The sequence below is a fragment of the Abramis brama genome (assembly GCF_963993115.1).
Source record: "Abramis brama genome assembly, chromosome: 3".
NCBI classification, from domain to species: domain Eukaryota; kingdom Metazoa; phylum Chordata; class Actinopteri; order Cypriniformes; family Leuciscidae; genus Abramis; species Abramis brama.
In genome coordinates this window covers 61,784,635-61,801,599 of record NC_139965.1, presented here as the reverse complement: position 1 = coordinate 61,801,599, position 16,965 = coordinate 61,784,635, and the positions used below count along the sequence as shown (strand labels likewise).

The 16,965-nt window shown below is 40.8% G+C and overlaps 1 protein-coding gene across 7 annotated transcripts in view; it reads left to right on the top strand.

The window, feature by feature from the left end:
* Nucleotides 1-551: 551 nt before the first annotated feature.
* unm_hu7910 (un-named hu7910) overlaps nt 552-16,965 on the top strand; it is a 44,127-nt gene continuing 27,713 nt past the window's right edge. The window contains exons 1-6 of one of the 7 annotated variants that reach the window (XM_084108745.1): nt 610-767; nt 5,208-5,357; nt 6,296-6,367; nt 6,938-7,027; nt 8,164-8,202; nt 10,337-10,375. In XM_084108745.1, coding sequence (XP_083964871.1) covers nt 728-767; nt 5,208-5,357; nt 6,296-6,367; nt 6,938-7,027; nt 8,164-8,202; nt 10,337-10,375 — 430 coding nt within the window. In that variant the 5' untranslated portion in view covers nt 610-727. Of the gene's footprint in view, nt 768-3,481; nt 3,658-5,207; nt 5,358-6,295; nt 6,368-6,937; nt 7,028-8,163; nt 8,203-10,336; nt 10,376-16,965 lie in introns of those variants that run through there. The other 6 variants (XM_084108746.1, XM_084108748.1, XM_084108747.1 and 3 more) reach the window with 6 other exon arrangements.

The window sequence follows — 16,965 nt, the reverse complement described above, 5'->3', positions numbered from 1 at the left end:
CATTCTACTACTTTAATATAACTCCATGACAGAAATAAATTCATACTTTTTAACTTGGAAAGGCATAAAATCACGTGTGCATGACCAATGAACAAGACATTAAGAACACAACACTGTTATGCTCTATAATATATAGATAATATCATATAATAATTATTGAAAACAAGTATGAAATCAATGTATTCAATACTTTATTACTGATCAAATTAGAGGTAACTTTCAAAATTATTTAAAGAATAGGCTATCCTGTCAAACGATTATATTATCAAAATATTTAAAATTATGAATTAATTAACCAGAAACATAATATTCCCACATTTTCTGTAATCTTGTTAAACAAATTATCAGAATCAGAAAACTGATTCTAATCTTTCCCTTGAAGAAAACAACATTTTACTGTTCTTTAAATACAATGATGTCAATCTTATTTTGTACTTGCCTATACATTTCTTGATTATTTTGGGAGATTGTTTCTTCACAAGGTGAAAAAGAAACCAAACTTTGAATTATTTCTGACAGAATTACAGTGTAATGTGTGTGAAAATGTTGAAGAATATGCGAGACTCATGGATGAGGAAGAGGAACAGTAGGTGGCGGAGTGTGTGTGTGCTGGGAAAACACCAATTCTCCAAAGAGGAAGAAGAAGAAAGAGGAGGAGGAGAAGAAGAAGGAGGAAGAAAAAGATCCTTTGGTCATGCAGAACTAAAACTCTTCAAACTCTCCTATCATGAAGAAGAAGAAACCCGTTCGCAGTCAGGCCAGGAAAGGTAACGATTCTTCCGATCTCGCTTCAAACAAACGCGTTGTTCTTTATGCGGAGCCAAACACACACGCTTTTCATCATGCAGTATTATTAATATTAATATCAGAACAGCGTGTTATTCACACAGTGACAGTGTTTTGATCGAGAACGGGATTCAATGATAGAGGCTGCAAGATTGAAGCATTAATACACACTCTTTCTGCCTCTGAATTGCTGTTGAAAGATATATCAGCCAAAAGTGTTGCTGCAGTTTCATAGTAAAGTGTTATTAGAGATGTGCTTTAGAAATGGACCATAGCAGTTTAACTCTTTTAAACATTTCTTTTAAAGTTTTTGCCCTGATTTCCCTGATTTAAACGTAAACAGTAGGGCTTTTCACAGTTAAATATTGGTGTGTGATATCTGAGTTTTAATTATTTGACTACAAATCTCACCTCATCATTCCTCCCAGTGATTATTTCCAGGATAAACTGAGATGCCCCCAAGCTGGCTTCTTAAAACTGACTAAATATTTAAAAAGAGCCAAAAGAGCCGTTCTTTTGAACCAGCTGGGTCATCCTAAACCCTGGGTAACCAGAATCTTGGGTTTTCTTGCTCAATGTTTCACACTGTACATGAGCCATCATCACTGACGCTATTTCCTTCAAGATCTGCTGTACAGAAACAAACTTTGTTGCATTATTTTCCTGTTATCACTGTAAAGCTGCTTTGAAACAGTCTTTATATTGTAAAAAGCGCTATATAAATAAAGGGTAGCATACTTGACTGTACATTGATAAACGCGGGGTTAACGTTCTTATTTGCATATTTGCGGTGTCCGTGTCATTGTTTATATGAACGCAGCACGTGAACTGTTTACATAAAAGCTCAAGCATTGTATTACCAACTGTAATATCGAGTTTATACTGAATGGCCTTTTTGGACTATAAAAGTAAAAATTACTTCATTAAAATAGTTGTGTTTTCTGTCAGCATTTGACATGTTTCCTCATCAAACGCTGAAACTGCTGTTACACTGTTACAGTGTTTAGATGAGGCACGCCATTGGCTGTCGGTTGCTAAGCATCTTGTCATAACATTCACTTCCTTTCACACTGTACAAGTTTGGTGCCGCAATGCGAAGCTAACACTAATAAAGCCTTTTCACACTGCGCTTGCTTAACCCTGGGTTATCGGCGCTCTAAACCCCGCTTTTAACCCTGGATAAAGGAGCATTTCACACTAGTAATTTAAAAGTAGGGTTAGCACCGCTTTTACCCGGGGTTATGAAACCCTGCCTCGGATCAGGGTTAAAACTAGGGATGCGCGATAAATCAGCCACCATATCAGTATCGGCATCGGCTGATAAATGTTAATTTTTAATGTTATCGGTATCGGCCCAATAAGAAAATTTGGTTGAAGAAAATAAAGCCGATAAATAATGTATTATTTCCTCCAGCTGAGACGCTTCAGATGCGACTGTTCAACATGATGGTTCTGAATTGCTTGAAATATGATTGGAATCACTTCAAAAAAGGAAAATACAGTTCAACGTTTGCAAATCTGTCATATCGGCTGCATAAAATAATGAGAACATCATAATTGTGTGTTTGGGACGTGGATTTTAATGGTGAGACTTTTGTTTTTGTAATCAGGCTCTCAAAAATTATATAAAAATTTGGATTTAGATTTATCGGCCAATATATATCGGTTATCGGCTTTCAAATATAAAGAATTATCGGTTATCCGTATCGACCAAAATGTTGTATCGGTGCATCTCTAGTGCTTTTGCTGTGTTAAACCCGCATTGTGGTGACAAAGCCAAACTAGTACAGTGTTGGAATGTTACAGCTAGCGGTTTAGCAACAGACAACCAATCGCGTACTCATATTTACGTTCTTTGGACGTCACGTAAACGCTTTGTATAATAAACAGTTAATTCAGCATTTGGGAGTAAACATGTCAAATGCTGACAGAAAACGCAACAATTTGAGTGAATAAATTCTTGCTTTTGTAGTCCAAAAAGCCCATCATTATAATCTCGATAGTACAGACGGTGATACGAGGACGCGCAGCGCTTGAGGTTTTATGTAAACGGGTCTGCGTTCATTCAATCAATGACACTGACGCCTCAGATACGCAAATAAGAACATTAACCCATGATTTAGGAATTTACAGTGTGAAAACGTCAGTTTATGAATACCCAGGATTAATTGTAAACCCCGAGCAGTGTGAAGAAAACCCAGGATTCGGTTAACCCGGGGTTAAGAATGACCCGGGGTTAAGAATGACCCAAAAACATTTTTAAGCGTCTTATTCCAACGTGCAGATTATTTTATCACCTAAATATAACATCTCACAAAATTTGCAATTTAGTCTGGTTTTGTTTTCGTTGTAAACACGCGCAATATTAATGCTTTTTGATTACTTGAATCATACACCAAATTGGTTTGAAAAACATTTGCCTTTGAAAAACATTTTCTTATACATTTATTTATTATAAATGTATCAACATTTATTTTATTTTGGTTACGTAGTTTTTTTTAGGTGTGAAATCGTTCAAAATGTTTTCAATATTTTGAAAAGTTGACGTTTTAAGTTTGCTGGAATAAGTTCCCTACAGAATGCTGGGAAATGACGTTGAGAGGCGGGCCTAGCGAAGGGTCAATTGTGTTAGTGTGTGTGTGTGTGTGTGTGTGTGTGTTTAGCTATAACTGTTGTCCCCATATGAGGTCCAAAAGAGGGTGTGTGTACAGCGGCACTAAAAATACCCAGGAGGCAGTGCATATATCGTGTTGCAGCTAAACCAGTGAGAAGTGCTTCATGTGAGTGCTTCATTCTTTTGCAGTTTTGTTTGCAAAAACTATAAACCCACCAGGATGGGAGAAACCAGTGTAGACGGAGACAAACCCACAGGTAGAGTCCATGCTGTGCTCAGTGTTTTTGCTGGTGTGGTGTGAGCGAAATCTCGTACGTTACACGGACAGATATAGAGTAACGTTTCACACGGGGTTGTTGAACTGGTGTGAGCGTGAAGTCTAAAGTTCATCTCTTGTGTGTTTGTGTTCTGAAAAGTGAGCTTGTTATTGCATGTACACTTCATACATGCCATTGTAGTTTTGCTTGTAACAACTCCTGTGTTGTTTTTACTCATGAACTGATTTAATTTGATAATTGCTTGTGTTTGGACTGACTAATCATTGCGATGCTAATTTTACCGGCCCTGTCAATCTTCTGAGGTAACGCCCACATGTATGTAGCCACGCCCCTTTCGTGTTTAGACTGTAAAAGAGAGCCGTTAGAGAATGAACACGTGTCTGTCAGTGCATTTAACATACAGATGACCTTCCCAGTCAAGTGTAATACAATCCCTCTGGTTTTTTTAATCCTTTGTTATTCGCCTCTGCCAGTGAACCATTCCCTGGAGCTTTTTCATTATTTATTTTTCCCTCTTCTCATGTACTTTCAAAGAATAAGCTATTTATTTTAATATTATAGGGTTAATTGTCACCATTTACTCGCCTCATGTCATTCCAAACTTATAAAACTTTAGGTTTTCTGATGGCTGGCACTGATAAAACTATGAGATGCGTCAAAATCAAAAGGTTATATAGAAAAAACACTTATTATTAGGAATGCATGATATATCGGTATTGGCCGATATATGTTCAATTTTAATGTTATTGTTATCGGCCCAATAAGAGAATGACCGATATATTAAAGCCGATAAATAATGTATTATGTCCTTCAGCTGAGACGCTTCAGATGTGCACTGTTCAACATGATGGCTTTAAATTGCTTGAGATATGATTGGAATCACTTTAAAAAAGGAAAATACAGTGAAGTGCAACATGTGCAGCGCAAGTCTGTCATATCGGCTACATATAATCATAATGAGAACATTATAATTGTGTGTTTGGGACGTGGATTTTAATGGTGAGACTTTTGTTTTTGTAATCAGGCTTTAAAAAATTATATATAAATTTGAATTTAGATTTATCGGCCAATATATATCGGTTACCGGCTTTCAAATAAGAATTATCGGTTATCCGTATCGACCGAAATTTTCATATCGGTGCATCTCTAGTTATTATCTGCAGTGATTTTGTGTACTGTACTAAATTAAGAAATGCTGAAATGTTTTTGATCTGTTGTGAGAGTTTTGTAAAATTACCAACTTAAATTTGTGAAAATAGTACCAAAGCAATTAAACTTCAAAGTAAAGTAATTTAAAGTATTTTATATTGTATTTGTACTTTATTGTTGCTGTTTCGAACTCCCCAAACGAACTTCGTCTCGGCCTGATGTTGTGTGGAGTGACGTCACACCAGTTCGTTCTTCGATTTCGCTTGAAGTATTTCTGAGCCTTTAGTTCATATTCAGCTTGGAATGACAGCTGACAGATACAGTAGTTTGTGTGTAGCATCTAATTGTGTGTGTGTGTGTGTGTGTGTGTGTGTCCTCAGAGTCTCCGGTTGGGAACACAGTCACGAAGAGTGAGAAGAAGAGTGAGGGGAACTCTTTCTTCAGCTGGCTGCTGGTTCTGGCTCTTCTCGGCGCTTGGCTCTCTGTGGGAGTCGTGTGGTTCGACCTCGTCGACTACAACAGTGTGGTTGGTGAGTACCTTTAAAAACATTTCTTCTTAATTTTTAAAGTCCCCCTGTAGTCGATCATTTTACCCCCTAAAACTCATCTGTGATCACCAAAATTACATATTTAAGACTTGCTTCACGCCTTAAAATATCTTGAGTGTAACTCGACACCTCATTTAGTATGCGCAGTTCTATGAATATGCAAATGAGCCCCGCCTCCACTCACTCACTCAGCTCAGAGATCCACTGGTTGACGATCACACGTTGATCTGATTGGTTACAAGGTAGTTTGTGACGTCAGAAACACCAGCGATTTCAAAGCGTGTTTTTGAGACTGTCTTTGGTTCACTGCAGTTTTAAGGAGGAAATACTCAGCAATGGTGTCGACTTATGAATTTACACATGGTTTGTCTTAAAGCAGATTAAAAACACCACATAGACACATAAACAACATTAAAAGCTGGATTTACACCACAGGGGGACTTTAAATGGTTCATGCAGATCCATGAGACACGACACCCCAGAATCCATGGGCTTTATTAAAACGGTCATATTAAGCTTTTTAACGCTTTCCTTTTCCTTTAGTGTGTGATTGAATCTGTGTGTGTGTGTGTGTGTGTAAGCTGTCACAGTGTGCCACTAAAGGGATTTATTCTGTCTAACAGAGAACACACTGATCCAGACCGGCCTAAAGCGCCAATATCACGTTGCAAACGTCCATGTCACAATGTGAAATATCAGCATAACGCCATCCAAAGGCAAATGCAAATTTCGAGAAGACGAAACTTCAACAACTGCAGTGTGTCCACGTGTGTTTGGATGCCAAAGCAAAATCTCTTGGTTTGGCCGCCAGAAAATGGATGAAATTAGAAGTTTATTTCTAACGCTGTACAAGCCTGACGTTATGTTGTGTGCAGTGCAGACTTTAACAAGTCTTTTCTTCTCTCCCTGGTCAACGAAAGGTGCGCTCGGAGGAGTTTATGATGCTGACGGCGACGGAGACTTTGATGTACAAGATGCCAAAGTTTTGTTGGGTGAGTGAGATTTATTTGTGTCTGTGCTTTTTCCCTTCATGTCTAAATTGCTTTCTATCGCACACACACACACACACACACACACACACACACACACACACACACACACACACACTCTCTCAGACACACACGTGAGATAAGGAAGTGGTCTCACCATGAGCTTTTCCGGTGTTGTTTTCATGAACTTTATGCAGATTCAGACGAGCGTCTGCTTTTGAGGTTTCCTGTCATTTGATGTTGTTGGCATGACTTGTAACTACTGTTTGCACTAGCGAGGTCAACATCAAAATGGTCAAATCTGCACATTTATGTCAGGTAATTGTGAAGAACTTGGCTTTATACAGTGTTTAATAACGGCCACATCAAAACTAACTTTATCTGGACAATAACTTTATTCTAGATCTGCTGTAAAGCCTAAACAATCTGTTACTGTAATCTCCTGTTATCACTGTAAAGCTGCTGTGAAACATCTATATTGCTGAAAGCGCTGTATAAATGAAGGTGACATCGACTGCTGATGGTCAGCGTATCTGTTTATCTGTATTATTCTGATAGCTTTCTCCTCTTCAGAGAACAGGACTGTGGCGACTAAGGAAAAAGCCTTGAGAAAACATGTTGCTCCGGAGGAAAAGAGCATCCAAGCTCACTCCAAGATCACATGTAAAGATACTGTGTGGCGTTCACGGACACTTCTGTCCTGTTCTGCTTGTCTGGTGTGTTTGATTGCACGGAGAAAGCTGCAGAAAGATTGAGTTGTAGCGTTTCCGTGATTTTATGTTGCTTGAGGTCTTTAAAGAAGCACTTTACTCTGATTGGCTTTTGCACCCGTGCTCGACTGAAGTGGGTTCATCATTATGACATGATTGACACTTTCAGTAGATTTCAGGAAGCGTCACCCCATGTAATGCACGAGTGTGTGGATCCCTGCATGTTGCAGTCTTGATATAGAGAAGGTTGTGTGTGTGTGTGTGTGTGTGTGTGTGTGTGTGTGATGTTGAAATGCAGTGTAGGGCTGCACGATATTGGAGAAAAATGCAATAACTCATTAATAATGCAATATTCAATTATAAATTATCTTTAAAATTAATCTTTAAAAAATGACATAACCTACATACGTGTTTCACATTCTTTTTGTGACGAGAAAACATCCCTACAGCTTCTGCCAGTGAACATCAGTGTTTTACTGTAGTGTAAGAAGTGTTATTTTAACATCAAACCTCGGGGTTCAGGGGTTCAGGTTATCCTACATTAGGGTTATTCAACAACACAAACTGAATAATCAAATGTAAAAATAAAACACTGCTTAGTTCTCTGTCCTGGTTAACTACAGACCTGATATAGTCCGGCTGTGAGGAACACACTTCTAGACAAAATAACCTTGAGTTTGGTTACATGTCGTTTTCGCCAGAATAACTTGCGAAATGTTTGATATTCCATCATGTATGAGTCAACAGTGATTACAAAGTGTCTGGTTTCATTTCTTCACTCATTTCATTTCTTTATCTGATTGATGACTAGTCTATTCTTGGGTCTGGTTTACACGTCTATTAAATTTTGCCTTGTTTTAGCCTAGACGTCTGTGTTGAACGGCTATTAGACGTCTTTTAAACACAAAACTGCTTGCTGGGAAGAGCCGTGTGTGATTTTCTCTTTGTCTTTTGCTCATGACTCCAGTTATTGCAAGCCGTTGCGATATGACAGATATGAAGATGACTTGACAATAGAGAGATTTGAGGATGTATAAAATCAGATAAACTGCAGTTTGTCATTCACTGTTCGTCCTTCTCTCACTGCAGATGAAAGGCCTAAAGACGTGGAGTTAAGAAATGACAGAGGTACTTCGCATGAGTTCTGGTTTATTTATTTATCTCGTAGTTTAGGGTGTTTAAACTCGTATGGTCTTTAGGGAAACTAACGTACACTTAACGCAATAGTTGACCCCAAAAATGATAATTATATCTATATATGACTTCTGTGTAACAGGATGCTTATTATATGTTTGTGTGTGTGTGTGTGTACACTAAATGGACAAATGTATTTCCAGCAATTCTGCAGCTCTAAAAGGAAAGTCGTGTCATCGTTCAGCTAAAGTCAGTTCAGTGTTGAGTTAGTTTCATTCAATAACTGTGTAAAGATCATCGAATATGAAATTATTTCATTCAGTTATAAAACAGCTCTGTAGAAAACAGTAGCTGTGTTTCTATTACCCTTTAAAATGAAATTGCGAATTGAAAACTCGTCCAATGGAAACACGTCAGTTTCGCAAAAACTCTCATATATCGCAAAAAAGTTCTTACGCTCGTATGAGGAGCTTTTTCAGGCAACTTGACAAAGGAATATTTCGTAAAACTGCAATGGAAACAGTTTTTTACAGGTCAACTGGTGTATGTAGAAGTCTAATTCTTTAAAGGGTTAGTTCACCCAAAAATGAAAATTCTGTCAGTAATTACTCTCCCTCATGTTGTTCCAACCCCGTAAGACCTTCGTTCATCTTCGGAACACAAATTAAGATATTTTTGATTAAATCTGAGAGCTGGATCACTCCTCCATAGGCTTCTAAAGACGTTATAACTTGCTGGCCCAGAAAATGTATTAAAGACATCGTTAATATAGTCCAAGTGACTCCAGTGGCTCAATCTTAAGTTTATAAAGCGACGAGAATACTTTTTGTGCGCAAAAACAAAACAAAAATAACGACTTTATTCCACTTTTCATTTCCTTTTCTCTGGGCCTCGAGTTTTTTCACGTAGTGTTTTAGCGCAGCGCGTCTGTGTTTCACGTCACACGCATCACACACATGACCAGCGTCGGCCAATAGTGAGCCTACGTGTGAAGTGCAACACAGACGCGCTGCGCTAAAACACTACGTGAAAAAACTCGAGGCCCAGACAGAAGGAAATGAATAGTGGAATAAAGTCGTTATTTTTGTTTTTTTTTGCGCACAAAAAGTATTCTCGTCGCTTTATAAACTTAAGATTGAGCCACTGTAGTCACTTGGACTATATTAACGATGTCTTTAATACATTTTCTGGGCCAGCAAGTTATAATGTCTATAGAAGCCTATGGAGGAGTGATCCAGCTCTCAGATTTAATCAAAAATATCTTAATTTGTGTTCCGAAGATGAACGAAGGTCTTACGGGGTTGGAACAACATGAGGGTGAGTAATTACTGACAGAATTTACATTTTTGGGTGAACTAACCCTTTAAAGATGAGGTGTATGTTTGGACAGAATACGAGACAGAGTTCTTTATTAAACTCATAAAAGAAAAAAGTATAAACGACAAAGAAATTCCACAATTTATCAAGACCTCAAGCAGAAATGAGGCAGAAACACACACAAGCACCTCATATGAGCCGCTCACGAGTATAAGAGACACACTTCCAACACACACTTCCATTATAATCAATGAAGTTGTCTACACTGCAATCTCTTATTTCCATTGTGTCTGTACTTTGTAATAATGAGAGGATTCGCGAGCCGCATAACTCAGCTCTGGACGAACTCCAGCGTGTTGAGCGGTGAGGGAGTTTTAGCTGAGACGCCTCTGATTGGCCATTGTGTCTCAAGAAACCGACAGATATGTCTGTGATTGGCTGCATTGCTCAACGCTGCACAAACACACTCTCTCATCACGCTCTCCAGAGTGCAAACGCTAATACACACTGGCGCGTTTGCAGAATCTGTTTGGCCAATATGCTGTTATCAGATTCATCTGAGGGCGAACGCCGTAGACCCGGGCCGCACCGGGGCTCCTACATACTTTATCACAGTCGCACACAGTGATTTTCAGTCTATCGGTTTTAACTATTTTAACTATCGGTTGATTAATCAGTTATCGGCCAGCGTTGGCCAACATAGTTATCTCTGTTGACCTCCAGCTGCTTTAGTGGAGCATGTGTTCTCGTCAGTCTTCGTTCGAAGCAGAAGTGCAGGTTGTCATTCACTGTTGTCCTTCTTTCACTGCAGATGAGAGGCCTAAAGAAGTGGGGTTAAAAAATGACAGAGGTACTTCGCATGAGTTTGCTTCAGTGCGGCGTTTTGATGGCATGCTTTAATCGAATAATCTGTTGTTTCTGTTGTTCTGGTTTATTTATTTATCTCGTAGTTTAGGGTGTTTAAACTCGTGTGGTCATTAGGGATACTAATGAACACTTAACCCCAAAAATGATAATTATATCATGATTTACTCATCCTCATGTTGTTCCCAAACCCATATGACTTCTGTGTAACATAGGGTGCTTATTATATTTTTTTTATGGATGCGTGTGTGTGTATGTACAAATGTATTGGGACACACCTCTTAATTCTTGAATTCAGGTGTTCAATCAGACCTATTGCCATTGGTAAAAGCACCTAGCCATGCAGTCTGCAAAATTACAACTGCAATAAATAATGTTAAGAGATTAATGTTTAAAATAAATGTTTTAATATACACATAAGAAATGTTGGGAAAAATGCAATGCAATGATTTAAACATGCAACCACCAGTTTTCGCAAGTCACTTAATGAGTGAGTCATTGAATCATTCATTCAACAGATTCTTTCAAAACGCTGAATCATTTAGCAATGAGTGTTGCAGTAGTTGTGTATATATATAAATATATATGCTGTCATTTTTCAGCGCTACACTCTAGAATGTACACAGGGCGCAATGTAAGTAGTAGCCTATATAATCCATATTAATGTATTTATAATGTGATGTCATTACAGTCTCTGTTGTAGTGGTCAGGTGTCCCCAATACTTTTGTACGTCAAATGATCTCAAGAATGCAATTTTATCAAATGCATTATTTGAATGAATTTTAATCTTTGCATTTTAAATTTTGCAAATGAAATAATTCATCTTCAATAAAAGCCAGTACAGATTTCAACTAACATTAAAATCTTCTAATAGCTTGCATGTTTTTTTAATAAAATACACAACAAATAAACTTTTGTGCAAAATTTTTTAATTAAGGGTATTCAGAGATATGAAGTGAATTCTGAGATGCTGTTGAAAATTTAATTCAACACCCAAACAAACAAGTTTGTGAATATATGCTAGATATCTGCTCTTTGTGTGTGTGCTGAAAATAAATATTGTGTTTGTCCGTACTCTTGGCTGTGCAAATAGGAGAAAAAACAAAGTGGACTGGACTGATCCACGGAGTAAAGCAATAGGTGAAGATTGGGGAGAAGAGAGAGAGAGAGCAAGCATGAAAATGTTAGAAAGACTGTAGAAAGAGAGATGGCTGAGATATTACCAAAGGTCAGAGGAATATGGTCGGAAAAGGAAGGGTTACGATCAGGCAAGAGCTTGGACATGCGTTAATATTGGAAAAGCTTTCCTACGCTAGAAAGATGTTAGGGAGCGGGAAAGCCTGAAAACGGATAAAGAGGTTGCTTCGTTTTTGCACTTTCACGCAATAAAAGTCTGTGTCACTGCTCAGATTTCGTGCGTTTTAGGGCCCTTTCACACCTACCTTGTTTGGTCCGGATTTCCGGACTTTTCAGTTTGATCCGAATTAAAATTACAGGTGTGAAACCTCCCTCGGATCACGGTCCGCACCAAACAGACTAAATTTGGTCAGATGAAAAGAGGTAGTCTCAGTCCGGATCAAACTGAACAAAGGTTTGGTTCGTTTCTAGTGTGAAAGCATGTTCTGTATGGTTCGGACTTTCAGACCATTTACAGGAAGACCCGGTGGTTCCCGCAGGATTGCTTGCTCTTCTCCTCCTTTCCTGCCGGCGACGATAAAATGTTCGTACAATGAGGACGTTCATTTGGCGAATGTGAACTCGCCTCGAGTATAGCTGGAGCTGCAGGGAGTAATGCCATAATAATAACAGTATAGTGGCAACGATATGCGTCTGTTCATTCTTGTCAGAGTTACCCGCCGAATTGACAACACGCTGACGTCAGACGCACGTCCGTTTACAAACCAATCAATGTCAAGATGCAGCCCACATAGATGATGATGACAGGACGCAAGTATGTAATGTAAAGTTTTTTAGTGAACATAAAATGTGTCAAAACATGAACTTTGGTTCAGACCTCAGCTGTGAAAATGCATTTAGTGGCTGCATTGAGCTGAATTCTCTTCTCTGTGAGGCAAAGCACAACATGGATTTCCGTGTTCACACGTCATAGTTTGCTGTAACACTCATGGTAGGTGTGTGAAGTCCTTTGCCACTGCTTATGCTAGAGCAGCTCTGTTTGGCACTTCTCACTACTCTCACTGTGAGAATCTTCTGAAGAAGACTCTGTGCACGAGGCTTGCGTTCTTCCAGCAAGGGAAGAATGCTGAGTCGTGTACTCTTGTTTCTGATGTCGCCTCACGAGACCGAGCCCTGGTGGTCCAGTAGTGATCCCAAGTTCATGGACACTGAGCAGACTGCACCTGAGACTCTCAGTGACGGATTGATTGACAGCTGCTGTCAGACTCTAAAATGGAGAGTGACTCTCAGGGTCACAAGACGATGTAAAGTACATGCATCTGATGAGTTTTATCGAGTTGATGTCAATAGCGCGCGCTCTCTGTAGGCATATTCATATTTTGCCGCTATGTGGAAAAAATCCAGCAAAATGCGCCGGCGCGTTTGTCGACCCCAGAGGATTAACTTTAGCCTAACCATAAATTGTGATTAAAATATATATGATCACTCACATCAAGATACCGCTGCGGTGGTGGAGTCCATGTGGAGAAGCCCATTTCCACCTCTATTGCGTTGGAGAAGCAATCCCGCGTAAAATTCAGGTTGCACACTTGAGCTCCACTGGTGCCTAATTTCCAAGTCTGCTGGAAAGCTATGCAATCCAGCAGTGCTGTTGCAACCAGCAACACTACACCTATGTACCATCCTGACCACTACTAAATACAGATAAATCTACATTAACTTGAAGATATCCTAACTGATGCAATACTATGCGTGGTAGCTCGTACCAAGGGAGGGCGTGGTGAGCTCGTACCAAGGGCGTGGTGAGTTGGAACCTGCTTACATCTGGCAGTACCGCTTACGTCACGCAGTACCACAAACATCCAATAGGAAAATTCAACCTGAAGAGGGCAGCACTCAGACGTTTCTACACCATATATTGTTGAATTAAAATGTCAAAAAAGTTACTCGAATCAATGAACAGCACTAATAAAGCCCCATTCTTAGAGATCATTAACTAAAAAAAGTTGGTTTAGGGTTTAGTTACCCTTTAAGTTTGCTTATGATCTGCGATTACTCTCTCGAGAAACCTTGTTGGTGCATTATTTTTCTGATTCGATCATACACTAGCGCATCACGTAGCGTTCCACTAAGCTGCCGAACGATCTCAGCTTCAGCATCATCACTACGACACACCCCTTATGGCATTGATTACGGCTTTTGTTTACACAGGGAGTGTTCCGGGACTGATCCTGGCAATGTTACTAGGTCCTCATTCCGGGATCGATACCGGAATCAATCCCAGGACGTGTTTGCGTTCACACAGAAGGCACTCTGGCAATTTTCCGGGATCAACACGTTGTGTAAAAGGGGATTCTGTCTGTCTTGCCTGAGGTTTTGCAAGGTTTAGCAAGAGGAGCGTTCTAAGCTCTCTGGTAACAATCCTCGCCCTCGCAGTTTTTCCTTGACCTCCACACTGGAAACTTGGGGACTTGGAAACAGCCATTTAGAGCTTGGTTGATTAATACAGCGGCCGCTGATTTCACCAGCATTGCTAGCTCTGTGGAGTAGGGGTATGCTGGCATTCCCCCGGTGGAGATACACTGACTGCGTATCTTTCCCTGTCCTCGGCTTCCACCTGGAGTTCTCTGCCTGTTTTGCCTTCAAAACCTTGCAGGAATACCTCTGCCCTGGTCAGCAAGTTCTACGTGGCTGATCGGTTTAGCATTGCACATGATGTGTGTGTTACAAGCTTGCCAAGCAGGCATCCTCAAGGATGTGGACGAAGGAGTTAGTGTGACCCCTGAGGAGTTCAAGGAGCTCCGACAAGCCACTGATCTGGCGCTTCAAGTGACTTAGCATGTCGCTAGCACAATTGGTCGCTTGATTGTGGGGCTGGTGGCTGGGGAAAGGCACTTATTGCTCTGAGATTCATGATAAGGTCAAGACTTCGGCCCCAATCAGACCCCGCACAGCACTGCCTTTTTTGTTGACTTTTTTAATTTAGAAAATAGCAGTGCGATGTGGTTTTTTATGTTGCTAGTCAACCACCGAGTCAGCTGTCCTGTCGGTCTAATTGTCACATATTCTACATCTGCTGTTTCCGTCTATTCACCACCAGAGGTCACCCGTTCACCATTAAGGATTTTTCACTGCACACACAGTTACAGGTTACCCTGGACTACATTTCCCATGTTCCATGGCTTTAATCATTTCTGCACCTGTAGTCAGTCACAAGGACTATAAAACACAAGCTCACCGATCACTGAGTATTGTTAGTGAATATCGCTGTCTAACTGATAGCATCTTTACGGAGCCAATCCTAGTGTTCCTGGTCTGTTCTAGTCTTACTCTTGCTTGTTTGCCCTGTTTTTTGATCCTAGTCTGGTTTCCCGTGTTCTGCCTTCACAAAAAAGTCAATGAGAACACAATCAGGCAGATCAGAAAAATATGTTAAATCCAAAAACTCCTGAATATATACTTCTAGCGGCCGCATACCCTGTTCTAGGGCTAATAATAGTCTTGCAAGGTTCATACCTGACCAGTGTGCTTTAGAAAAGCCGCTGGATCCTTGTTTGGCCGAGTATTCTGTTACGGCGGGACTGCGATGTGCGGATCCATATGCAAGCCTTTTATTTACAAAAGATGTATTCAGAACAGGCAGGGGCCCAAACAAAGGCAAACAGGTATGATATGGCCAAGACAAAGAGCATTCCTGGGACAGGCGAGGGTCAACAAACGGAGAATGTAATTCAGTGGACAAGGCAAGAGGATAAACCAACTAACCAGGCTAAAGTCCAGGCGTGAGGCAAACAGTATCTGAACGAGGGCAGGCAGAGAGAAGGCAGAACACGGGAAACCAGACTAGGATCAAAACACAGGGCAAGCAAGAGTAAAACTAGAACAGACTAGGAACACTAGGATTGGCTCTGTAAAGATGCTATCAGTTAGACAGCGATATTCACTAACAATACTCGGCGATCGGTGAGCTTGTGCATCAGTGTTTTATAGTCCTTGTGATTGACTACAGGTGCAGAAATTATTAAAGCCATGGAACAGGGGAAATGTAGTCCAGGGTAACCTGTAACTCTGTGTGTGCAGTGAAAAAGTCTTAATGGTGAACGGGTGACCTCTGGTGGTGAGTGGACAGAAACGGTAGGCATAGAATACGTGACACTAATCAAGGATTGTAGCACGAGCGCTCTCTAGAATCTTTGGTTTGCTGTTAAGTAAACTGTCATATTTGATTTTTATTAACTTTACTTTTTGTTAACATTGTGGTAGTTGCGGTTCGTGAAGTCGTACAGCTCCGGGTAACCCGCCAAAGCCATCACAAGTTTCTCCTCCATCATCGCACTCTCCGGATGTTCAAAGCAACTGTAAACTTTCGTCACTACAATGGAAGGCCCGCCTCTCCATTCATTCGTTTGGACAGTGGGAAAAGAAACCGCAAAGAGGTCTGCCGCTTTTCTGCTCAGAGTTGATTTTTTTTCACCTTCAGGCTCTCAGAGCACTCCTACAAAAATGCGAGGCGCAGCAGGTGGTTAAAACGCGAGGTGCCCGGGGTGCATAAACATAAACAAAATGCTCACTGCCAATAGAAAACAATTAAAAAAGGTGTTCTGTGTGATCGGGGCCTTACTGTTTCTTGTGACTCTGTGAATGGGGTCATTAAAAGGTTCAGGTTGGAGAAACGACAGTCAACAGCGTTTAACCCCGGATTTCCACCAACTGCGGAATGGCTGCGGATCGGCTCCGCTGCGTGTCTGCTCCGTGCTCCGCTGTCCTTCAATACCCACCAGGTCCGAATTTGTTGCGGAACGGCTGCGGCCATGACTAACAGCTGAAGTCACGAGGACCCACGAGATCTTGCGAATTCACGTATGATCGCGCGATATAAGTGCTGAATTGCTGCGGAGCTCCCCGGCATCTGGCAAAAATAGAAGCTCTGCGTATCTGCTCCGGCGATCCGCAGCCGTTCTGCAGTCAGTGAAAATACACACATTGACTTTAATGGAAACCTATTGACTCCGTCGCCGTTCCGGAGCGGATCCGCAGTTGGTGGAAATTATGGGTTAGCAGCTTATCCTTATTCTGAGGCAAGCCCGTGATGCATCAGCAGCTTCATCTCGCTCTCGACAGCTCTTCCCAGTGCCCTTAATGCCTACATAGGCTACTACAAGCAACAAGCCACCGCAACCCCTCGAAGCAGGCTGGCCTCGTCCCCCGGCTCGCCAACACCGTCATAAACGTGTTGACCTGAAGAAGACGGGCAAGGCTTCCCGCCCCTCAGGTCCCCCTCAGGCCTGGGGTGCGTTTCCCAAAAGCATCGTTAGTAAACTATGGTCACAAGTTCTGTCATTATCGGCATAGTTCAACAAGTCGGTGTTTCCCGAAAACATGGTTCCAACGAACATTCGCAAACAGCATCGGAAAGTTGTGTGGTTGGAACAACAGCT